Raw genomic sequence first — 26,321 nt, forward strand, 5'->3', positions numbered from 1 at the left:
AGAGATTTGTACCATTTGTGACAGGATTTGGAATCTGGCTCGGAAAGTGGAGCAGACGTCATCTCAATAAGTCACTCCCAAACACACTTGCCTCCTGATATCCATGCTGGTGCCCTAGCATCTCCATGTCCAATGGCTGGCTCTGGAGCTAAACCCAAGGCTGGGGTGAGTTTAGAACAATGCTAATCTTATCATATGTCCTAATTATTGGAGAGAACGGATAGAGTTGATGTTCCACATGTCATACAGGCTGTAGAGCAGTATACAGTCCCTATCAATGTATTGAAAGCTTTGAAGTTGTCATAGGTTTCCCTTAACATGTTTTCTAAAATGCAGGATGCATCTCAAAATGCACGTTGTGGCGTAGAATTCGTAGATAAACTAGAGCTTTGGTATTTAATCTGGGACTATGTGCTGATAATTGTTACAAGTTTGGCTTTCATGTAAAAAGACAAACCATAATGGAGACACAGTGTTTGACTTTGGAAGATAAGATTTACAGCAACTGTAAGGAATATCTTTCTGTGCGATTCGGATTGTGATAGCATACGTTTACATAGTGTTTGTAGAAACTCAAGATAGACAAGGGAGCTCGCTAATTGGAGTGGCTGTCATCACAGGTCATAATGTTATATGGTGATACAACGTTCCATCACCTCGTAGTAACAGGACGTCAGCAAGGAGAAATGAATGAAGGGGACTCACAGAGAATAAAATGATCTGAAATGATTTGTGTGTGCAATGTGCAAAGCAATCCTTAGTGTTCCCTGCCCCCATTTCTCCCTAGCTGGAGAATCTGTACTGATGCATATACAGACAAGAATGAAGAGTCTAAGGGAGAGTACCCTGGCTAGTCTCAGATACCTGATGCAATTTCCTGTAATTTAGATGACTGACATTTCAGAAAAGAGATTTTTTTGCAAAATCCCTGTTAAATATTATTTGCCTTTCTCCCCAAAACATGGTGAGGTGGTGATATCAAGAGGTCTTCTTCCTCTCTACCCCTCAGAGTGACAGGGATCTGCTGAAGGCACATACTTACATTTAGATGACGACAGATGGATAAGGGCCTCAGAGTTGGGACCCATCTTTTCACATTCAGGTGCTGTTGCAGTTCCACTTATCAGAAAGCCTATGTACCCCAGAAACTTTCAAGCAAGGCACCAGCTCCTTCTGCTCTTCTCACTTCTTCAGATTCTTCTGCCGGGTAAATCCTCACTTCATCAACCAGAGAAGTCTAGGCTTCTCTAAACTCTGTCAGTGCTGGCACAGAACCAACCAGAGAATCTGGGCACCTTCACCAACTTTGTGGCAGACCCTTCCACTTCTCCCCACTGTTACACCCAAAGGTAATTGGGCTGGCAGAAAACTTGGGCCAAAACCTAGAAACAAAAAGTGAGCCTGGTATAAAACAGCAAACTTATTTGTGTAAAAATAAGTATATCAATGCGTACTGCGCTGTAATAGCAAGATAATTAATGGCTCTTCATTGCTGCAATTATGAAGGTTCCAATAAACATGTATGTGGATTTAGGATTCTGCACTGTGTAAAAATAAATTCCCATGTAATTGATTATTTGAACCAGTGCATAGCTATAGCAAATAGAGGGTTCTGCACTTTGGAATAATTGCATAATAATTGCATAAAGCACAGCACAAGCTCTTGAGCACAGTACAGTTGTTGGGAGGATGCAGTCTGAATGTCCCATTTCACCATCCCCCTGTTGAGAAGAGCAAGCATCAAAGACTCTCAAAGGTAATAAACATTTTTTTAATTTAGATTTCAGTACTAATATTTGGGGGTCTTTGAACAGCTAGCTTTCTGGTCAGCAGTGATGCCATGGGGTAAACATCAATGGAGCTAGGTATGGTGAAATGTTAATTCCCCGTTTAAAAGCATTTGTTCTTTGATGACTTTGCCTCTGGGTTAATGCTGGATGTATCTAAGTAGTTCTTTTTCTTTGATGTCCATTTTTAATGTGTACTTTTTGCAATGATTCTGTTTTTTCTTTTGCTGTGAAATAATTTTAAATATTTTAACACAGTGTATATAGAGGTGTATATTTCATATACTTTTATAGAGTTGCAGCAGTCACTCCATATGTAAGACTGATTCTAAGTTTCCATTTATTCAACTCAATTTTCAAAACCTCCCCTAAGTTTCCCTAAATGAAATTCCTCTTCCTGAAACTTCATGCTGCATCTCATTCCAGGGTTGAGGGATTTTTTTTCTGGGAAGATTAGTAAATACGATCATACCAAGAACTCTCAGATACTATGGTGATAGATTAGATAAATAAACAATGGATCCAGTCCCTGATTATTTTCTCCCACCCTTGCCATGTGGGAAGGAGTACAACCCCCAATAGTGCCAACCTCTACCAGGTATGCTCTCACTGTGGGTCTTGTACTTTCAGGACATGCTAGCTGGGCACCCTAACAGCCAGCAAGCATAGTGCTGATGCATACCATTGCACCAGCTGTCAGCTCACTGAGAGGTTTGCCCCTCATCCTGCAATCACTGGTTCTTAAAATCTGCTTTCTTTGAATCCCCAGCGGGGGGAAATCCACTGCCTCTCATCCTCGCATACCTTTGGTCCCAATGTTAGTCTAATATCTAAACACTGACAAGGATATCCATCACTAGATGCTGTTAGCAAGATGCTTAGCTGGCATGCTCCATCCCAAACTGCACAGAAAGCAGTTAGAGCCAAGTGTACATGACTCAAAGGAACAATTTGGCATTGGTGTGTAACAAATATGTGTCCAACACCAGCTGGTTGAACCTTCCCAGAATAGTCACCAGGGATGTCTATGTGCAGATGGTCTCCCCTGTGAAATCACTGGTGAAATTGCTCGTGCTGGCTGTTCTATCTATGGAAGTGAATGTTGTCATAGTTTGTTTTGTTATGGTAGCTGGCTGAGAATAGCTTTATTTTATATCTTATTTCCTGCTGTGGAAACTTAGTGAACTCTTTTTAATGGGGACTATTTAAAAGGATTTATTTCCTTCTGGAGTAGTACTATTGTAATGCCTTAAGGATTGCAGGTGTTTATTTTTAGTAGGTACTGCTATTTACTAACAGTGTGTAAACAACAAAGTATGGCTACAATTAGTTACTGAAAGGAATGGCTAAAAATAGCAGATACATTTTATGTTCAGTTTATAAAACATAAAATATACCTAAACATTTAACTCTATTATGGTCTTGCTATGCCCCTAAAATGAGGAAACCAACACATTTAACTATGATATATATTAGAAGCATATAAAACTACTAAAAATATTAGAACTAGGGATTTGGGTGTTGATCAACCACATCAGATTGTATTGTCACTCTTTGATAAGAGACAAATCCTGCTCTTAAATGCATTCAAGGAACTGACTTCACCAAGGACAGCCTGTATATTCAAAGCAATGCATCAAAGGGAGAATAAGGAGAGGAAGGATGATACAATGGCTATGGCAGTACCCTAGGACTTAGGTACAAGACCCTGCTCTGCCACAGATTTCCTGTGTGACCTTGGGCAAGTCACTTAGCCTCTCTGTATCTCAGTTTCCTGTCTGTAAACAGTGTGCTGTGAGGGAAAATACATTAGAGATTGTGAAGTGCTTGGATACTTTGGCAGTGGGGACCATATAAGTACCTCAGACAGACCAAAGCCCATAACAAGTACAGACATTGGTCTACATCTGCTTTATTATGACAGAGTACCTGAAAATAGAAGTTGGTTTTTAGGTTTATTTCCTAGTGGTGGAAGTTGACTTATCTACTGACCTATGGGGAAAAAACGGCTAGTTTTACTTTTCATGGGCACTTCCTTATGACGTGTTAGATATAAATCCTTTCACTGGCAGAGGTGTTAAAAACAATCTTTTCAAGATCAGTAATTGAAAAAGTAAAAATCTCTTAATTTCTTTAGCCACACTGTATAGGCTGTCCTGGGATGTTGCATAAATACTGTGCAAAAAATTTAAGATATGTTATATTTTATAACTTATATGTGTAATATTATGATTTAAGGGATTGATACAATCAATTGAAATAAATAAGAAGTTATTGGCATGGCAAGCTATATAAATGTTACCAAAATATAAAAGGCAGAACCCTCCGTTACTTGTCAGAGGTAGATAGCCCTATCTTGGACAGAATGTATCTATACAATCTGTTTGAGGTTTTTATCCCATGTCTATTTGTCATTACTGTCCATTCCTGATTCAATGGCAAGTTGCTATGTTGGGTGAAGCTGTTCCTGCCATTGCTTTAATTACAGTGTGATACTTCAGCCTGGGTGACTTGAAAGAGAACAAGTAGAATAATAGCATTCAGATTTAAATACCATCATTATAGGAATATTCTTGCCCCTTCATGCTAGAGTGACTATAGTGCTGTGATGGCAGGGATCAGTGCACCAGAACTTTATATATCATGGTGAGGACTTAGATCTTAACTTTGGATAACCCAGGTTTTTAAAAGATTTTAAAGTGATTGTTTATTCCTAGGCTTAATGGGTTTTTAATTTGCTTTTATTTGTAGAATTTAGTTTGTTCTACTCTGTAATCTGCTAATAACAAACAAAAATGAATAACCTTTTAAAAGTTTAGAAGAACAGGTTTCCCTTATATATCAATAAAAGATTTTCAAGAAAATTGATTGAATTGTCCACACCTGTGTATAAAATGACTGCTACCAAGAGGGATTTTACAGCTAACTGGCTGGTTGAGTGTCCATAAAAGAGAGAGACTCTCCCCCCGCATCATTTATCACAGATACATACAGACTTTAGGAGGGCTCCCACTAGGCACAGGGGTCTACTGCACAGATCTCCTCGCAGGATCAGGGCCTAAGCCTGTGTTATCTGGATGAAGTATTTACAAACTCTTCATTAATCTACATAATAAGATATCAGAAATGTCACTCTGAAACCTAAAATGTCTGAGTCAGTGTGAGGTGATGGAAGCAGTGAGGAGAGCTCTTTTTGTTCAGAATATCACCAAGTTAAATCATTACTGGGTTTTGCAGCCTGTTACTCTCCATTTTTTAAATTCTCAGCCGTTTTGACTTTACAAATTAGATCCATGCTGTGTACAGCTAAAGTAAGAGATGTATCTATGCTATGTCTGGAGTCCCATTGTGATATCAGAAGTAACTCAATCATCACCCGGATTTTACAGCTAATTTGCAAGATGCAATTTCATTGTATGAGGGAGACTGTACATAGGGTGGACTACTTGGCCTAACTGCCAAGCCCATATATCCAAATGTCACTTGCACAACTGAACACAAATCTCCCAGCACAACCCCGCATAGACACAAATCAACACAACCACCCACATAACAACACAAACAGCAATAACCCCAAACACACACAGCCCCTCAGCACAGCGCACACCCCTCATTTGCCATCTGGACTACTGCACACAACTCTCTCAGCACAGCCCATACAACAATTCAACACAACCACACACACTATCATAGAATCATAAAACTGTTATGTTGGAAGGGACATCAAGAGGTCATCTAGTCCAGCCCGCTGTGCTGAGGCAGGACCAAGTAAACTTGGACCATCCCTGACTGGTGTTTGTCTAAGCTGTTCTTAAAAACCTACAGTGACAAGGATTCCACAACCTCCCTTGGAAGCCAAGTCCAATGTTTAACTATCCTTATAGCTGGAAATATTTTTCCTCACCTAAATCTCTTGCTGCAGAATAAGCCCATTACTACATATTCTACCTTCAGTGGGTGTGGAGAACAATTGATTCCCATGCTCTTTATAACAGCTCTTAATATATTTGATTACTATGATCAGGTCCCTCCTCAGTCTTTTTTCCCAAGACTAAACATGCCCAGTTTTTTTCCAACCTTTCCTCATTTTTGTTGCTCTTCTCTGAACTGTCTCCAATTTGTCTCCATGTTTCTAAAATGTGGCACCCAGACCTGGACACGATACTGCAGCTGAGGCCTCACCAATGCTGAAGTCGAGCAGCACAATTGCCTCTCATTTCTTACATATGACACTCCTGTTAATACACCCAAGAATACTAGACTTTTTTGCAACTGCATCATATTGTTAACTCATATTCAATTTGTGATCCACTATAAACCCCCAGATCCTTTTTTGCAGTACTACTATCTAATCAATTATTCTCCACTTTGTATTTGTGCATTTGATTTTTCCCCCTTCCTAAATGTAGTAATACGTTGCACTTGTCTTTACTGAATTTCATCTTCTTGATTTCAGACCCATTCCCCAATATGTCAAGATCATTTTGAATTCTAATCCTGTCCTTAAAAGTGCTTGCAACTCTTCCCATCTTGGTGTCATCCACAAATTTTATAAGCATACTCTATTCCATTGTCCAAGTCATTCATGAAAACATTGAATAGTACTAGACCCCTGTGGGACCGCACTAGATATGTCTTCCCAGTTTGAGAGCAAATTGATAACTATTCTTTGAATACAGTCTTTCAACCAGTTATGCACCCATCTTCTAGTAATTTCATCTAGACCACATTTCCTTAGTTTGCTTATGAGAATGTTATGTGGGACTGTGTCAAAAGCCCTACTAAAATCAAGACCCCACTAGTCCCCTGTGACCGAGTGCTGAGAGATTGAGATTGAGCCAGCACTCTGGTCACTATTAGTACCAATTAGGTTCCCCAGAGAAGGCCTGATTATTCAGAGCTGTGCCTGATTACTAGGCCAGACTGGTTAGGAGGTTAATGAGCTAATTAGTCCATTAGCAGGCAAGTGGCTTAAAAAGACCACAGGAAGGAAGTTCTCAAGAAGGAATGGTGGGAGAGACAGAGAGAAGGAGGAGAAGAGCAAATAGAAGAGCCTGAGTTTTCTGAACAGAGACACCTCAAGCCCCTGTCCCAGAAGAAAGCTGGTGCACAGTACAAAGGAGGAGATGCATTGATTCGTATAAGTGGATGGACTGAGACAATGTAAATAAAGTACATGCCAGTGTTTACTAGCAAGAAGGTCTCAGAGCGGTTTGTATTTGTGGAAGAGGTGGGGTACAATAGGCATGCCCCATCATACCCCCAAACATCACTCTGAAGCTTAGAATGTCTCTTGAGTCAGTATGAAACAGTGGAACTGCAACAAGCATGGTTAAGAGTTCTTTTTGTTTAGAATACCACCAAGTTCACTCATCACAGGGCTTCAAGATCTGTTACCATCCAATTTAAGTTCTAAGCCATTTTTGGCTTTTTTTCACACACGTGACTCTGCAAATTACACCCACGTGACAGCACTGGCTTTCAGCTACTAATAAGCATTAAAATTCATAAAACAGATAAGGAAAGCTCAAAAACCTATTCAATGAGACATTTTTGTAAATGAACATTTAAACATTCATGAATATTAATTCATGAACTGTCAAGAAATTTATGCTTCTTCCATGAAAAATAAGCATCCAAGAGATATGTATATTGTAAGACCAGACTTCACTGTTATGCCGCTTGTCACTGTTGCCTTGTACCTCAAGAAATGGAGTTTAAATGATTCTGCTAAATCCAAGGAAGTCCAATCCTTTCCCAACCAAGGAATTCTTTGATGAACTTGATGAACAGCTTTCTGTTGTGCTATTAATTCTCATTAGTTTAAAGGACCAAATTTCCAGGTGCATTAGGCATCAAACAACTGTTTTAGAAGTCACTGTCTCTTTGTTACTTTTTAGAAAAAAAGATTGGCAAGATCACAAAAAGGCAAAATAAAAACAATCAAGAACAATAGAAGGGTGTGTATATATATTTCATAGTATCACTAAATTTTCATACCAGTTGAACAGCTTACTGGCCCATGGCCCTTCTGGTGTCACCATGTTCAAGGGTTAAAAATTCACAACGGGAGCATCAAGAAAGAAATAGTTTTGAAAAACTGAAATGTCAGGAGTGCACAAACCCACAGAACATGTGGGTGAAAAGTCTCCAGGCAAATCTCTGAATGTGAGCTGTGCCTGTAGGATTTGTGTCACTCTAACATCGTACCATTATTCATTCCAAATCTTACACGACCAGGGTGGCTGAGCATGGTATAAATGCTGTAATAAATAGTAACTGTGTTAAAATGCATTCCAATATAATGTTTCTATTTTTATCATGATACATTGGGTAAATTCCTGAAGTTTTATTTACCTTTTACACGGTACTCACTCAGACAGAATTCTCATTGATTAAATAAGGTGGATGATGGGGAGAGAAATGCTTATTATCTTACTTGTTAACTGACTGAAAAGTACGATCCCTTTAATAATTGAAAGAGTTTTGACTGATTAGAAGTGGGTAGTGACTTCAGGATTTGGCCCAGGAGGACTGGAATAATATTTTCTACCGTCTTTCATTTCCACACAAGAAGATTATCTTAGAAAAGGGGGTGGGGGAGACAATTCCATATCAGCTGTCCTGTTTCAATACATCAGTCACCTACCATGTCCATTTACTATGTCATAATAGTTGTCAATTTTGTAGTAGTGAACTACTGTGATCAATTATGTGCTTCTTTTATGTATCTCTCCTGAAACCCTTTCCTTTGATATTTTTTTACCTTAGTCCCCAAAAGGAATTTGTGCACTATTTGTTTGAGCATAACTTCCTGTATTAATTCATCAGGATTTCTAAATGCAATTTTTTAAAGCTGGATGAAAATTAATGTTCCTAATACTCTGCTGCCTTAACGCTGTGTAATCAGCTGCTTTCTGAAGTATGTAATTTAAAACAAATCTATGAAATCCCCAAATATATGTTATCTGAGCTCATTTTAATGCAAGAGAAAAATAAACTGCTGCTGAGATTAGGACCAAAAACCCCAACCCAAATTTGACATCTGAGACTTCTACACTGCTCAGGGATAATACATGACTCAGAAACTTTCAGCAGACTGGGAAACAGAAGCTTGTATTTGTGAAAACCAACATGGCAATAGAATGTTTGCTATAAAATATAGGTCCTATATAGCCTATAGGATACACAGACCAAGATTTTACAAAATGAATGCCTAAACTTAGGTTTTTAAGACTATATTTTAGTGCCCAAATAAGTAACCTGGTTTTCAAAGTGTTGAGTATGCAACAGCTCCTGTTCCCTTTCAGATACCCAGTCTTACCTGAAATGGATGTGTATTTATAAATATATGGATATGTTTATATGTTTTTTATTTTTCTTTCAAACTCTTTTATACGACTTGTGTATATGCAATTTTTAAATATTTTCTTGTTCATATCACAAATGTTTAGTGGTCCACAGAAACAGTAAATAGAGCTGATAGCTTAAAATTGTCTTCCAACAGGATATCAGTTTGGTACTGATGAAAATTGTTTTATAAAAACGAGAGGTTTAAGACTTTAGTCATAACCATTTAATTTTAATTATACCTTTAAGTCTGGTTATGTGTTCAGCTCATTTGTACACTGAATGCTGCCATCTACTGCTTAAATCCATGAAAGCCATTGACACTAGGAAGAGGGCATCCGAAGAAAAACAAATTAACTTTACACTTTCAGACATTTATACTGAGCACACCATTCTAAAGTCAGATTTATAGCATTGTATTGTGATTCTATTCCTATTTGTTTTACTCACAAATATTCCCATTAATTACATGCAGACTATGGATGGCTGTAAATTTTCCACTGGAATGAAATTCCAATGAAAAACAGAAAAAAGTTGTTTAAAATATTCATGAAAAATTTCCAACTAGTCCTAAATAGGATTACTTCCATCACTAAAGCAAGCAGAATTAGGCCTTCTATGGACTCAGTCTCCAAATGATCCTAAACTGAATACTTGGAGCTGAAAATCATGCACATGGAATTCAGAGATAGCATTTTTTATTCAGATGAGACAATATTTTATTTGTACAGTAATTCCATCGCCACATTATAGAAATCATATTTCTGACTCCAGAGAATGAATCTTTTCATGTCTCTGATGTGCAATAAGGAAGGCTTTATTGACACATTACTTGTATAGCTTCACAGTAGTAATCACTAAAATGTTCAGGGTGCCTAATGGTAAGCACTTAAATTAGGCATAAATCTAGATTTAGGTACATCTCATCTGCCGTAAGCAGGGTTCTCTGGCTCCAGGAAGGGAAAGAAGATTTGCCCCCAGCTATAATTTGACATGTTGTTTATTTGTTACAGATGAACGAAAGTGGGAGGGAGGAGATGGTTGGGTATTGCAAAATCTCATCAGTAGAGTTTTGTTTTGCAAAATCAAAGCAAGAGGTAGTTTGCATTTTGCACTCTATTCAGATCTCCAGTGTTTAGGGATGGGAAGCTGGGTTCTTTTGCCTCACAACTACAATTTAAAATAAACTTCCATATTAAACTAATGTTTATGACGTTCAGATACTGCAGTAATGGGTGTATTAGAAATAGCATAAGAGAGATTGGTTTGTCTTATCTACAAAGAGAGTGTGCTTATATATATTGGGCTAGGAGCTACTTTTTGGTTATTTCTACATCCTATCAGGTTGGAAACAGAGTTCAAAAAACATTAGGCTGGATCCACTCCTATGCGTGCAGTGGGGTTGCAATTTGCATCCTGCTGCACCAGAAGGGAATTATTTTTGCCACCTGCTTGAACTGGAGGCGGGCAACTGGGCTTCATAGAGAGAGGTATCTTCTCACTGTCCTGGCCATGCCCTCTGTTATGCCATCCACACCCACATATGGGACTGCACCAGCCAGTTTAAGGGCCTCTAGCAAAGCAGAGGTAGCAGATGGTTTGTACTGTTGTTTTTCCACTCTAGGCAGACTTGGTACTAGATGAATTAAGTCCTTTATCTCCTCACAAATTATCTTCATATTTATTGGTCTGGTCTTATATCTAGATTTGACAAATATAAACCCTAGAATCAGTGATCTCCTTAGAACAACATGAAATTAAATTCACCTAAAGTTCTGCTACACAGCATGCATTCAAAATACTTCAGGCTGATTTATTTCACTTAAAACCAGAAAATCCACTGTATTGCTCAATGATTGATAGCAGATGCAGAGGAAGAGTCTTCCAGGGTCCCTATAGTATATATCACCTATACATAATTTTAACTTCTATTACATAACTTTCCTCAGTCTACAGTTTTCTTACAGCCCCAGTCTGCAAATAGTTAAATAGGTTTTCTCACATAGTTAAATAGGTTTTCTCACATGTTTGCAGGATCAAGGCCTTACATGACCACCAAAAAACTCAAAGTTGGCATAAATAGTAATGGGAACACAAGATGTTCCTGCCTGGTGTCAAATTGCAGTGGGGGAAAATATTCTGTCTCATATGATTATACCTGAACTTTCAAACACATTCACCAACACCAGTATTCCTGATAGGTAAACCTAGCCTCAAAGCTCAATAACAAAATCCCAAGCTCCAGATGTCCCTGATGAAGAAAGATGACCTATTCAGTCTTCTTTAAGCTGCCTTTTCCTGCTTTAAAATTGCTCACCAACTTGCATTGCATGAAGTTAATTTGTCTCCCTCTCTCACTTGTTTATAGGAAAGATTTTTGGAGTGGGAACCAAGACCAAGGCCAGGGCTAAAGCAGTGAAATGTGAGGAATTTAAGTCTCCCATTGGTGATGGTATAATATTACTTCATTTAACAACAGATTTAATTGAATGCCCATATCAATCTATGGGAACAATACAGTGCTTGTGCACCTCTAGGTTTTGGCCATTCCTTCTCCCGAGAAATAGTTTGCAGTAAGCAAAAAATAGTCTAGGATTTTTATTTATTTGCTGAATACAAATATCCTAATTGAAGCAAGACCACTTGGAGGCATGAGGCAAAGTGTAAAAGGCATGGAAACTTTATAGAATTATTCACATGCTGAATTTTGGTTTCAGCCTATGCAATTGGAGGGGGAAAGTTTCTGTAGGTGTCTCACTATCATGAACATTACACCAATTGGGTCTTCAGGACTGAACTGTGAGCCCATGAAGAAGAATAAGGGGGCATATAAAGAGCCCCTCACTCCTATTTGTGGGCTACCCACCTGTGGAGTCACAATGTATCAGAAGAGCAATCATCTTAGGGCTGCTATACACCCTTCCACACAGGCTGGAGGAGTGGGTAGACATGAAGTGGGAAGAGCTGCAGCTGAGCTGGCAGGGTAGGGGAAGTAATCTGCCAGAAAAAGGCCTTGCCCATCTTACTTCCTCTATCATTAATTGCAGAAAATCTTAAAGGAGGTCATCAGAAGTTTACCAAACATGTGTAAACTCCAAAAATGCAGGTATATGAAAAGATAGTTAACTCATCATCCATTGACTAATAGTAATGACTCTACCCTTGTCATACATACAATACAGCATTTTAGGCTTGATTTCAAACTCGAACTATAAATGAAAGCCACATGTCCCTCAATGCCAAATGAATTTCTAGTGCCTAGAAAAATAGTTGATGAAATTGGTGCCACTTATGTATTTTGTTTCATTTTGCCTGGCATACTGTAGCTGTACTATGATATTGTGACACCAGCCTGCTAAGCAACTTGAGTCCAAAATAAATGTGTTTCCAAGCTTCTGTAGGAAAAATGAGTTGTTTGGTGGATTCTGTCCTGCATCTCAAAGTTCCCAAATGAAATACATACAAGATGACTAGCATTCACAAAACTTCAGGGAGTAAGAAAGGGCAGGGCAAAAGAGTTTATATTATCTCTAAAGCTTTGTAAGGTTTAAAGGAGAACAGCATTATTTTTCTATCTGGCATTGTAGGGATAGATAAGTAGTTCTAAAAAATACAAAACTGCAAATATTAAGAAAATCCCAGTTGAGGTGTTAACACTTCTGTGCTGGTGGATGGCTGAGCTGTGACCAAGCAGTAAGTTCAATTAATTGTCACAGACACAAGCATCATCTTACTGATGTTATGGTTTTTTATTGTTTGTATTACAGTAGTGCCTAGGGATCAAGCGAGAACAGGACTCCATTGTGCTAGGCACTGTACAAGCATAGTAGTAGATAATGCTTAACTGGGAAAAAAGTCAACTTTGAATATTCATAGAATATCAGGGTTGGAAGGGACCTCAGGAGGTCATCTAGTCCAACCCCCTGCTCAAAGCAGGACCAATCCCCGATTAAATCATCCCAGCCAGGGCTTTGTCAAGCCTGACCTTAAAAACTTCTAAGGAAGGAGATTCTACCACCTCCCTAGGTAACGCATTCCAGTGTTTCACCACCCTCCTAGTGAAAAAGTTTTTCCTAATATCCAACCTAAACCTCCCCCACTGCAACTTGAGACCATTACTCCTTGTCCTGTCCTCTTCTACCACTGAGAATAGTCTAGAACCATCCTCTCTGGAACCACCTCTCAGGTAGTTGAAAGCAGCTATCAAATCCCCCCTCATTCTTCTCTTCTGCAGGCTAAACAATCCCAGTTCCCTCAGCCTCTCCTCATAAGTCATGTGTTCCAGACCCCTAATCATTTTTGTTGCCCTTCGCTGGACTCTTTCCAATTTATCCACATCCTTCTTGTAGTGTGGGGCCCAAAACTGGACACAGTACTCCAGATGAGGCCTCACCAATGTCGAATAGAGGGGAATGATCACGTCCCTCGATCTCCTCGCTATGCCCCTACTTATACATCCCAAAATGCCATTGGCCTTCTTGGCAACAAGGGCACACTGCTGACTCATATCCAGCTTCTCGTCCACAGTCACCCCTAGGTCCTTTTCCGCAGAACTGCTGCCTAGCCATTCGGTCCCTAGTCTGTAGCTGTGCATTGGGTTCTTCCATCCTAAGTGCAGGACCCTGCACTTATCCTTATTGAACCTCATCAGATTTCTTTTGGCCCAATCCTCCAATTTGTCTAGGTCCCTCTGTATCCTATCCCTGCCCTCCAGCGTATCTACCACTCCTCCCAGTTTAGTATCATCCACAAATTTGCTGAGAGTGCAATCCACACCATCCTCCAGATCATTTATGAAGATATTGAACAAAACCGGCCCCAGGACCGACACCTGGGGCACTCCACTTGACACCGGCTGCCAACTAGACATGGAGCCATTGATCACTATTGATTTGAAGTAAGCTTAAACATAGGTCAGGGATCCACAGCTGAACCCAAACCCAGATCATTGCCCTCAGCTGATTCAGCTAGTAAACCTGGCCTCTTGACTGACTGATTGGCAGGCATGTTCTTGAACCCTAGAGCAGCCCTGGATCTCTAGCTGCTCAGTAGTGTTCCACATCTGCAGCTGTGTTTCTGGTCCTGCCCTCAGCTTCTTCCTTGTTCCTGGCTCCCACCCCTAGTTTCCACTCCTGGATCCCTGCTCTGACTGATACTTGCACTTTGACTCACAGCTCCTGATTCCTGGATCTCAGCTCTGGCTTGCTCCATGGACTTGGTAACTTAGTTCCTGATTGGGGCTCTGGCCACTAGGCCTGGTCACCTCTGCTCCATCCACCAGGTCAGCTTCCCACCCTGACCTTCAGGGAAGACAACCCACAGCCCAGTCCTTAACAGTTTGAGTAGCCCTCCAAAACTGAAGAGAAGAAGACTCAGACAGTGAGAGCGAGAGAGGGGCAGTTGGCATTCATAGACATGTGACTTGCCCAGGTGGCTACAGCTTCCATCTTGTTGCTGTGGTTTTGCACAGGAGAACAAAGGGGTTTCCATCCACAAGAGAGAATATAAAAGGCCCTGGAAACCCCTCCATTTTTTTCTTCAACTGGCTCAAAAGATAACCTCTCCACCCCAAAGAGATGCCGAAAGAAACTGGAACAAAGGTCAGTAACTACAGGGGTGTGTGAGTGATTGCTGGACCCAGACTAGGAAGGAGTCTTGTCTGTGAAAGAAGCTTATTGGAACATCTATGAGGGTGAGATTTACCTGCATTTAGTTTCCTACTGTATTAGGCTTAGACTTGCATGCTTTTGTTTTATTTTGCTTGATAACTTAATTTGTTCTATCTGTTATTACTTGGAACCACTTAAATCCTACTTTTTATGTTTAATAAAATCACTTTTTACTTATTAATTAACCCAGAGCAAGTAATTAATATCTGGGGGAGCAAACAGCTGTGAATATCTCTCTATCGGTGTTATTGAGGGTGGACAATTTATGAGTTTACCCTAATAAGCTTTATACAGAGTAAAGCGGATTTATTTGGGGTTTGGACCCCACTGGGAACTGATTATCTGTGTGCTGGAGACAGGAGAACTTCTTAAGCTGTTTTCAGTTAAGCCTGCAGCTTTTGTGGGACGTGGTTCAGACTTGGGTCTGTGTTTGCAGCAGGCTAGCATGTCTGGCTCAACAAGACAGGGTACTGAAGTCCCAAGCTGCCAGGGAAAACAGGCTCAGAGGTAGTCTTAGCACATCAGGTGGCAGTCCCAAGGGGGTGTCTGTGATCCAGCCCATCACACCCACCAACGGAGCCAAGATGAACCTAGTCATCAGTCTCCTGACCGGAGAGGTGCTAGCCTGGACATTCCCTTGCAGGAGCAACCTAGCCCCTTCTTGGGCAAGTTAAAGAACTGTATGCAGGCCATGGCAGCCATCTTCAACCACTGAAACCAGACACACTTAGAATCAGTGCTTCAGGCCCTGAACCTTCAGGGGTCCCTTCCAACCCTGATATTCTATGATTCTATGAGGCCACCAGATGATTACCAGCAATGTTGCAGAAAACTGTTGCCTTGCAGCTGACACAGAATGGAATGCGACCACACAAGACCACCATTTCCGGCTTGGTTTGAATGATGAAGTAACAGATGAACTGGACCAGACAGCCGTCCCAGCCAGTTTGGGTGTCCTGATCCACCTGAGCATAGGAATCGATAGCTCACTATGGGAGCAGCATCAAGAAAAGAAGGCATTGCTGTGACCTTACTCGGGTTCAGTCATACCTGCCTGAATTCAACCCCCTGCTGAACTCCTGCAACAACTATAGCCCATGCAACTCAGCACTGTCCAGCCCCACCTTTCTGATGCCAAAACAAACCAATGCCGCCTTTTCAAGGGCATAGTGGATCACTGTGCCTCAGGTTACTCAGCAAAAGATGGTGTTTCCCAGCCAAGAAACACCATGACCAAATCCTGAATGAGGGTACCAGATGGGGATAGTGTAACTCCCCTCATTCTATCTCACAACCCTGGCACCACTTCACAGGCACCCTGTCAGTGTTGACTCTTCACCCTACTCACCTTCGGTTCCTGCTCTGCTTAAGACCTCTGGCCATGGTGGGAGTGTACCTGGAAGCCCTAGTGGACTTTGGAGCATCTAGTAACTTTATGGACCTTGAATTCACACAGCAACATCGTATTCCAACACGGGCCAAGCCCATTCCAGACCACACTGAGGTTGTTGACAGCTACCTCCTATCTTCCAGCCCTGCTGGTGAGAAACAGCTCCTCTAGAAGTTGCCACCATCCAGGACCACCAGAAAACCTGAACGTTTGGCCTTGTCCATTCCCCCAGCTTCCCAGTTATTTTCTGCATCACTTGGCTAACGCCAATGACCCTTACATCTGCTGGAGTTCTGGCACAATCAAGTTCACTTTTCTGTACTGTGGTGAGTCATGCCACCTCAACCTCAGTCTGGGGAAAAAAAAGTTATCCCCTTCTTGTACCCATTGAAGTTTTTCTCTCTCTCTCTCTCTCTCTCTAAGGCAGGGAGGTCAGGAGTGGCCTTGCTAGCACCATCCAGACTCCCTCCCTTCTCCCCCCCCCCAATTACTATGGCTATATCTGAAAAATATCGGGATCTGTCTGACGTTTTTGACAAAGGGAAGGTTGATATTTTGCCATCTCATCAGCCCTATGTCTAGGCAAAGGGTTCATCCTCTCCTCCAAGTCCCCAGCCGAGGCTCCAATTTTCTTGGTCACCAAGGACAGTTCACTATCTCTGTGTATTGACTATCAAGTTCTAAATAAGACAACTACCCAAAACTTGTATCCCTTGTCTCTTGTCAAACTTTTTGAAAGGCTTTGCCCCACAAATATCTTCACCAAACTTGACCTATGTAGGGGTCTAAATCTTGCTGAGATTAGGGAGGGACACAAGTGGAAAACCACATTCTGCTCCCTCTTTGAGCATTTTGATTAGACTGTTGTGTCATTCAGATTACATAATGACCCTGCTATCTTCCAACATTTTGTAAATGACATTTTCAGGGATATGCTGGATCATCTTGTTGTCACTTATTTACACAATAGCCTGCTCTTCCCTGAGAAACAGATCCAGAATACCATCATGCAGCTACATTTCTAGAAAGACTACATCAGAACACTTAGATGCTAAATTAGAAAAATATGAATTTGATCATGGCATAGTGATGTTTCTGGGCTACATTATTTCTCCAGAGGGGATCACCACAGACGTGTGTAAGGTCTTTGCTATCAATGATGACCTCTTCAAGGGATGTCTGGGGAATACGATTCTTAGGGTTCTCAAACTTTTACCGGTGCCTTGTCTGAGGTTTCTTCCACCTGGTGGCACCCCTAATGACCTTCTTGTCTGATCCACAGAGAATCGAAAAGCATTTGATCAGTTAAAAGAGGCCTTTGTTTCTGCTGCCATCCAGCAGAGCCAAATTTTCAGTTCACAGTGGAAGCCAATGCCTCTGAATTTTCCCTCTAGAGCAGTACTGTGGCAACAGACACTGCCCAGCAACCAAACTCACCTGTGCACCTTTTTCTTCCATCAGTTGAACCCTAGCACAAAGGAATTACAATATCTGGGACAAGGAGCTATTAGCCATCAAGGTCACTTTTTTGAAGAGTGGCATCACTCCTAGAGGGAGCCAGATACCTGGTCCAGTTCCTCATGGACCACAAAAACCTGGAGCATCTCCACACAGCCTGACATCTCAATCAGCACCACAGCTGATGGTTTGTTGTTTTCTCACTTTAATTTCATTACCACCTGCCACCCTGGAACACAAAATGGGAAAGGATGAATAACCCACATTGGGTACTGAGGTACCATCCTAAAGTCAACAAATATCTTCTGCAGAACAGTGAGTAATCACCTGCTCTCTTCCATCCAGTCTCAACTGCCTCAGGACCCTTACGCTAATCATCTCCAGCAAATTCTAGATCTACTTAACTCTCAGGCATGCAATGTGCTCCAAGTAAGGGACAAGATGCTTCATCAGTAAGGGTGCCTTTACATCTCAGAAGGGACTCACAGGCTCTTTATCCTGAAACTCTGCCATGACTCACCACTTGCTGGACATTTCGGGAAGTTCAAGGTATGCAGTGTTATTTCTCTCCACTTTTGGTGGCCCAAACTTCACTCCAACAGTATGGATCCTCTTGCAACTTTTGTTTCTGGACAGTGACCCCACGCTCGAGGCCACTTGTTCTTCTCCAGGCTGTGTGTTCCCTCACAGCCATGGGCTACTGTTTCTCTGGATTTCATTGTGGAGCTTCCCTGCTGTCAAGACTGCTCAGTCATTCTGGTGGCTGTCAACCTCCTCATAAAAATGGCGCTCTTTATCCCTTGTTGTTCCATGCCTACTTCCCACGAAACAGCCTACCTTTTTTGGAAATGTGTTTCATCTGCATGGTCTGCCTACAGGGGTCACCTCAGGCCAAGGACCACAATTTACCTCAAGGTTTTGGTGAGCCTTTCTCTGGTTTCTTGGCATAGAGACCTTCACCTCCTCTGCCTACCACCCAGAGACCAATGGACAAACTGAGCAAGTCAATCAGGTCCTGGAACAATATCTCTGCTGCTTTGTTAATTATCATGAGGATGATAGGGTCCCCCGGCTTGCTACTGCAGAATTCTTACACAACAAGGGTACTCATGCCTCACTGCAGCAAAGCCCTTTCTTTGCCAGTTATGGGATTCAATCCTGCTTTCACCTTTCTGGTTTACTTCTCTGTGGATTCCAGCGCCTGCAGTATTAGATTGGGTTGTACACCTAGTACATATACAATATGTGCTCTGAAGGCACCTGGAATCATATAAGTATCAGGCCAATAAGAATTGTTAGGACATACCTGGCTTTGCCATGGGGGACAACTTAAAATCTAACCATGCATCAGCAAAACTGGATCACCAGTATATTGGTCCCTTCCCAATTATTAAACAAATCAACCCCATAACCTTTAAGTTACACCCCACCTTCCATGCCTCTCTCCTGAAACTACACATGGGAAAATCCTTTTCTGACCTGGTTCAACACACTGTCCCCACCAATAAGTTTCCAGGCCAAGAAGAATATGTAGTCTGGCAGATTATAAATCCCAAGTGGATGTGGGATAAGCTATTCTACCTGGTGGCCTGGGAAGGGCATGGTCTAGACCAGGCAGGAGCAAACTTTTTGGCCTGTGGGTCACATCTGGGTATGGAAATTGTGTGGTGGGCCATGAATGCTCATGAAATTGGGAGTTGGGGTGCGGGAGGGCTCTGGCTGGGTGTGCGGGCTCTGGGGTGGTGCCAGAAATGAGGCATTTGGGGGGTGGGGTTCTGGGCTGGGGCAGGGTGTTGGTGTGCGGGCGGGGGTGCTGAGGGCTCTGGTTCTGAGGATGAGGGGTTTTGGGGTGCAGGAGAGTGCTCCGTGCTGGGACCAAGGTGTTTAGAGGCCAGGAGGGGGATCAGGGCTGGGGCAAGGGGTTGAGGCATGGGAAGAGGTCAGGGGTGCAGGCTCCAGGCAGCACTTACCTGAAGCAGCTCCTGGAACCAGCAGCATGTCCCCTCTCCGGCTCCTATGTGGAGGCCTGGCCAGGTGGTTCTGCGCACTGCCCCATCCCCAGGCACCACTCCCACAGCTCCTGGAAGCAGCACCATGTCCCCTTGCCGGCTCCTACATAGAGGGGCAGCACTGGCCAGGCACCGCCCCTGCAGTTCCCATTTGCCACGGTTCCCAGCCAATGGGAGCTGCAGAACCAGTGCTTGGGGCAGAGGCAGTATGCCTCCTACATGTAGGAGATGGAGAGGGGACATGCCGTTGCTTCCGGGAGCTGCAGGGGCGGTGCCTGTGGACCGGGCAGCACACAGAACTTCTGACCAACCTCTGGGTTACAGTTGGAGCTTCCTCTGCTCCTTGTGGTTACTTCCCTCTCTTGGCTTCTTGCCAGAGTCTGTAGTCCAATGCAGGATCCTAAGGCTTCCTCCCCCCTCCCCCCCCCCAGAACTCCTCCATATACCTAGACAACTCCCCTCCTTTCTAAGGAGTGATTACAGACAGGGGTGCCAGAATGGGGGGAGGGGGAACAGGGGGACATGGCCCCATCAGTTTTAAAAGTGGGAGGGCTATGCCCTCCCATTTTTTACTGTCTGTGATGGGTACAGTCACAGAGACCCCCTTGGTACTGTCACCTGATGTGCTGAAACTACCTCTGAGCCCATTTTCTTAGCCAGCTTGGGACTCCAGAACCCTGTCTTGTTGAGCCTGACATGCAAGCCTGCTGCAACACAGACTCGGGGTCTGAACCACAGACAGAACAAAGTAAGTTACCAAGCAAAATAAAGCAAAAACATGCAAGTCTAAGGCTAATAATGTTAAGAAACTGAATAAAGGTAAATCTCACCCTCAGAGATGTTCCAATAAGCTTCTTTCGCAGAACAGATTCCTTCCTAGTCTGGGCCCAATCCTTTCTCCTGGTACAGACTTGTTAGTTCTAGCTCAGGTAGTGACTAGGGGATTTCTCATGACTGGGAGCCCCCTTTGTTCTGTTCCACCCCCTTTCATCGCTTTGGCACAAGGCGGGAATCTTTTGTCTCTCTGGATCCCCACCCCTCCTTCTAAATGGAAAATCACCAGGTTTAAGATGGATACCTGTTCAGGTGACATGATCACATGTCACTGTAAGACCTCCTTCTTCATAGCCTAGTAGCTGGAAGACACATACATAGGAAGGCTTGCAGGTAAACAAACCCATTCACAGTTCATTGAGTCTGAAGCACCCTTAATGGCTTCCAGTTAACATGTTTATATCAGTAACACAAGTTTATATCTTATTCTCCTAACTCCAGACACAGAAATAATACATGCAAACAAATAGGATGAACACACTCGGTAGATCATAAGCTTTGTAATGATACCTTACAAGAGACCTTTTGCATAAATCATATTCCAGTTACCTTCTATTCACACTCATAGGCACGTGGAGTACAACGTCACATTGTCCATAAGGGTGAGTGACGGTGGCTGTGGGAGGAGGTGGACAGGAGTGAGTGTGGGGGGGTGGGGTCTTGGGGGAAGAGGTGGGGTGGGAACAGGACCTCAGGGGAAGAGGCAGCATGGCTGTGGGGGCTCGGGGAGAAGAGGCAGCATGGGGGCGGGGCCTCAGGGGAAGGGGCAGTGTGGCAGTGGGGGCCACAGTGCCCCCCCACTTTTAGGGAGCTTCTGTCACTCCTGAATACAGAGCTCCTCCCCACAACCCCTTTTCTACCACCAACTTCCTCTCTTTATAATGTAAGCGGGGGAATAGTCCCGCTATTGTGGGGAACTTTCCTGGCTTCTGCACTACCCCGGTGAAGTGGGCTAGCGAAAGGATCTGAGTCCTCACTCCCACTTCCTTTACCCAGTGGCCTCCCTGTCCTTGAGGACTCCCCTTCCACTCTCCTGTCTGGCAGAGTCCTCGTAACCCCAACAAGGCTGGGCCCCGGATTCCTGGGGGGCTCGACCCCCAACCCTGCTGTGGTCACCTAGGACAGGGGCTAGGGTGTCCCCACTCCGGGGTACTCTCTCTGCACTGGGCACTTCTCTGACCCACTGACCATTACATACAAGTTAAAGCAAATGCAAGTTATTTAATCAACAATTAATTTTAAAAAGAATAAGGAAAATGGGAAAGGTTAAAGGAAACACATCCACCCACTCTGTGGCAGGGAACATCACAAACAGTGTCTCTGGAATGTCAGGTCAGTTCCTAGTCTGTTCCTTGTAAGTCCCAGGCCGCCTTCTCAGGCCCTGGCTGTGCTGTAGGGATGCTGCAGGTTGGACACTTGCTCTGGTGCTGGCCACACGCTCTCAGGCTCTAAGTGGCAGGACCCTTTTTCCCAGTGTCGCCCGCACCCTGTCGGGGTTACAATCCAAGCCTGGCCTGCAGAGCCCCTTGGCTGAGGCGTCTCCCTGTGCTGGGCCCGCTGCCCAGGGTCCCCCTCGCTCTCCCCAGCTGCTCACCGCACCCAGCTCCGGACTGCTCCAGCCCCAGCTCCACCACTCTGTCTCAGCACAGCTGCTGCTGCTCTGCCTCCAGCTCCCTGGGCCGCTTCTTTGGCCCCTCTGCCTCTGGTTGCTACAGCTCTGCTCCCAGGACAGGTCTGCTCTGCAGGCTGCTTCTGTGACTCTGCTCCCAGCACTGACCTGCTTCCTGGGCTGCTTTTCTGGCCCCTCTGGCTCTGGTTGCTGCAGCTCTCCTCCCACGGCAAGTCTGCTCTCTCTGGGCTGTGCCTCTGGCTTTGGGGCTGCAGCTCTGCTCCCAGGACAGGGTCTGCTCTCTGTGGATCTGGCACAGCTCTGCTCCCCAGCTTAGCTTGGGCCCCTGCTTTCTCCTTAGCTCGGCCCCACTCTGTCTGACCAGGCAAATCCAGCTCACATGGAGGACAGGACCTCCCTGGCCTCCTGACTCCCTGATTAGCCTGTCTGCCCTGTCATTCAGGCTGACCTGGAGCATTGGCCTCTCCCCATTGTTCCTGGGGACTATCAGTCTCAGGGTCCTGATTTCCCCTAAACCCTTCCCCTTTTAGTACTGGGAGCTAGCCAACCAAAACACCCCCACTGAATGTTAGTAAGCCGTATGGAGTGGAAGTCCCCTTACAATAAGCCTCTCCCAGCTCCTCCCGCAGCTGGACTTCACCAGCCACTAGGCCTTACCAGTTCTTGGCTTCCTTCCGGGTTCAACCTGTAGGTTCATTAGCCTATTTTACCTGTTCAGGCCTTGTGTTTGGGTGGGCACCCCATCACAAAGATAAAAATACTTTAAACACAGATTGGGATACTTCTTAGTGTCTGAATGAATCCGAGCTGGACAGGTTAGGTCAGTGTCAACCTGTGGAGGAAAAACTAGAATATTTTACAAGGCACTGAATTTATTTCTGACATCTACTGAATATAGCATTTCTTCTCACTGGAAACAAGAGAGAAGTTCAGTAGATGACTTAATGCAACATTCTATGGATATATTCATGTACAAACATTTTGGTAAGGAATTATTCATTTGTACACATATGAATCAGAGCAAATTAATCTCTGGTAGACAAAAATGTGTATGTCTTCTATAGAAGCTGTCCTCCTTTTATACGGCTACATCCCAGTATAGTTCCTGTTTAGTACTAGATGCCTCCTTTGTGTTTCACTTCTTATAGAGACATAATTTCAGGCAGAATTGTCAAAACCAAGCATTATTGGGAAATACATTTAATAGAGAAGCCTGATGTCTCTTGCGAAAACATTTTGCCACTTCATCTTTCTGTTGAAAGATGCATTACTCCAGTTATTACCATTAACACAATGTACTCTTCTTATAACTCTGACATTGAGAGGAAATCATTATGGATGCTATTATCGGGTGAAATTCACCCGATGCAGAGGGCTAGCACAAGGTCTGTGAGCACAAGGTCATTAAGCTCTCTCTCAAAATAGGGCTTAAAATGGAACTTGGTGAATAGCCCTTGAGCTTGCCCCCTGCACAGGAATAAAATTCAACCGTAATGAAGAGCATGAAAATAGAAACATTGTAATGAACCTGCTGGCTCATCACTGGGCACTGTGTTAATCCCCAGTCCAGCATCTGGCCAACAGGGGATTTCATAACCTCAAGAGTACAAGAAAAGCAAATAGCATCAGAGATCAAAGGGGACCTGTCTCAAGACAGCGTTGGAGGCTTTGTATGCGTAGTAGCTGCAGAGGGAAGGCTGGATTACAGGTACAAGAAGGTCTGAGAGACCTTCTTACTGCCAGGGAACCAGCAGAAGCCACAGAAGGAAGAAACAGGGCTGCAGCATGCAGGCACAAAACTGGTGTGCAGGGGTCCCAAAAAAGATTTTATTTACTCTGTACTAGACTGCCCTCAGGGGCTGGGTTGGGAACTGTTGGTTTATCTTTTATTTGTAATTGAAAGCAATCATGCCCAGGATAGTTGCAACTTTGATTTCTGACAGCCCTAGTAAAGGAATCCTTTGCTACTTCTGAGTACTTCAGGGAACCCATCAAGGGCTCGAGCTTGTAGAGTACAGCTTCTAGAGGACCTACAGTGTTTATCTCTGAGGTCTGAGTAGCCCTGAATGATGATACTCATTACTGGTCATTTAAAAATGAGGGTAAAAGACTTTAGAATTAGTAAAACTGGAGCTGGTTTATATATTATCAGACAAGGAAAATGATGTCCATGTTTAACATGTTATAACATTAGAAAATGTAGCTCTTATGGTGAAAATTACATGTCTGTATGTGGGTGTAATTTACACCATTATTCACACCACCATTGAGTTTGGCCTGCTGTCTTTTGTTGCACATCCTCACCATTATGGGTAAGCTGAATGTGCAAACAGGTAAGTGAAATGTACTGGGTTTGTGATCTCTGAATTGATATTCATCAAGCAGAGAAGAGAATATAAGAGCCTGAGGGAAGAGAGGCAATTAAAAGAAACTCAGAAGATGTAGGACATGGGCTCAGTATTGAAGTGCTTTCTCAGACAAATTTCCTGTTAAAATCAGTGGAATTCCATTTGAGTAAAAACTTCAGAATTGTGCCCGTCACAAGGAATGAAATAAGGTAACACAGCCCTGGTCTACACTAGGACTTTAGGTCGAATTTAGCAGTGTTAAATCGATGTAAACCTGCACCCGTCCACACGATGAAGCCCTATATTTCGACTTAAAGGGCTCTTAAAATCGATTTCCGTACTCCACCTCTGACAAGTGGATTAGCGCTTAAATCGGGCTTGCCGGGTCGAATTTGGGGTACTGTGGACACAATTCGACGATATTGGCCTCCGGGAGCTATCCCAGAGTGCTCCATTGTGACCGCTCTGGACAGCACTCTCAACTCAGATGCACTGGCCAGGTAGACAGGAAAAGAACTGCAAACTTTTGAATCTCATTTCCTGTTTGGCCAGCATGGCAAGCTGCAGGTGACCATGCAGCGCTCATCAGCAGAGGTGACTATGATAGAGTCCCAGAATCGCAAAAGAGCTCCAGCATGGGCTGAACGGGAGGTACGGGATCTGATCGCTGTTTGGGGAGAGGAATCCGTGCTATCAGAACTCTGTTCCAGTTTTCGAAATGCCAAAACCTTTGTCAAAATCTCCCAGGGCATGAAGGACAGAGGCCATAACAGGGATCCGAAGCAGTGCTGCGTGAAACTTAAGGAGCTGAGGCAAGCCTACCAGAAAACCAGAGGGGCGAACGGCCGCTCCGGGTCAGAGCCCCAAACATGCCGCTTCTATGATGAGCTTCATGCCATTTTAGGGGGTTCAGCCACCACTACCCCAGGCATGTTGTTTGACTTCTTCAATGGAGATGGAGGCAACACAGAAGCAGGTTTTGGGGACGAAGAAGATGATGATGAGGAGGAGGAGGTTGTAGACAGCTCACAGCAAGCAAGCGGAGAAACCGGTTTTCCTGACAGCCAGGAACTGTTTCTCACCCTGGACCTGGAGCCGGTACCCCCTGAACCCACCCAAGGCTGCCTTCTGGAACCGGCAGGTGGAGAAGGGACCTCCGGTGAGTGTACCTTTTTAAAATACTATACATGGTTTAAAAGCAAGCATGTGAAAGTATTAATTTGCCCTGGTATTCGCAGCTGTCCTGGATGTACTCCCAAAGCCTTTGCAAAAGGTTTCTGGGGAGGGCAGCCTTATTGCGTCCTTCATGGTAGGACACTTTACCACTCCAGGCCAGTAACACGTACTCGGAAATCATTGTACAACAAAGCATTGCAGTGTATGTTTGCTGGCGTTCAAACAACATCCGTTCTTTATCTCTCTGTGTTATCCTCAGGAGAGTGAGATATCATTCATGGTCTCCTGGTTGAAACAGGGTGCTTTTCTTCAGGGGACATTCAGAGGAGTCCGTTCCTGCTGAGCTGTTTGCCTGCGGCTGAACAGAAATGTTCCCCGCTGTTAGCCACGGGGGGGGGGGGGTCGAGGATTGAGGGGGTAGCCATGCGGTGGGGGGGAGGCAAAATGCGACCTTGTAACGAAAGCACATGTGCTATGTATGTAATGTTAACAGCAAGGTTTACCCTGAAAGACTGTAGCCACTGTTTTCTAAAATGTGTCTTTTTAAATACCGCTGTCCCTTTTTTTTTCTCCACCAGCTGCATGTGTTTCAGTGATCACAGGATCTTCTCCTTCCCAGAGGCTAGTGAAGATTAGAAAGAAAAAAAAACGCACTCGTGATGAAATGTTC

At 43.6% G+C, this 26,321-nt stretch overlaps 1 protein-coding gene across 1 annotated transcript in view; it reads left to right on the top strand.

Annotated features, from left to right (window-relative positions):
* Window positions 1-26,321, top strand: part of DLC1 (DLC1 Rho GTPase activating protein) — a 353,252-nt gene that overhangs the window by 79,401 nt on the left and 247,530 nt on the right. Inside the window, exon 3 of the mRNA XM_077815589.1 lies at window positions 25-165. Coding sequence (XP_077671715.1) covers window positions 25-165 — 141 coding nt within the window. The remainder of the gene's footprint in view (window positions 1-24; window positions 166-26,321) is intronic.

Source organism: Eretmochelys imbricata, chromosome 4, assembly GCF_965152235.1.
Source record: "Eretmochelys imbricata isolate rEreImb1 chromosome 4, rEreImb1.hap1, whole genome shotgun sequence".
NCBI classification, from domain to species: Eukaryota; Metazoa; Chordata; order Testudines; family Cheloniidae; genus Eretmochelys; species Eretmochelys imbricata.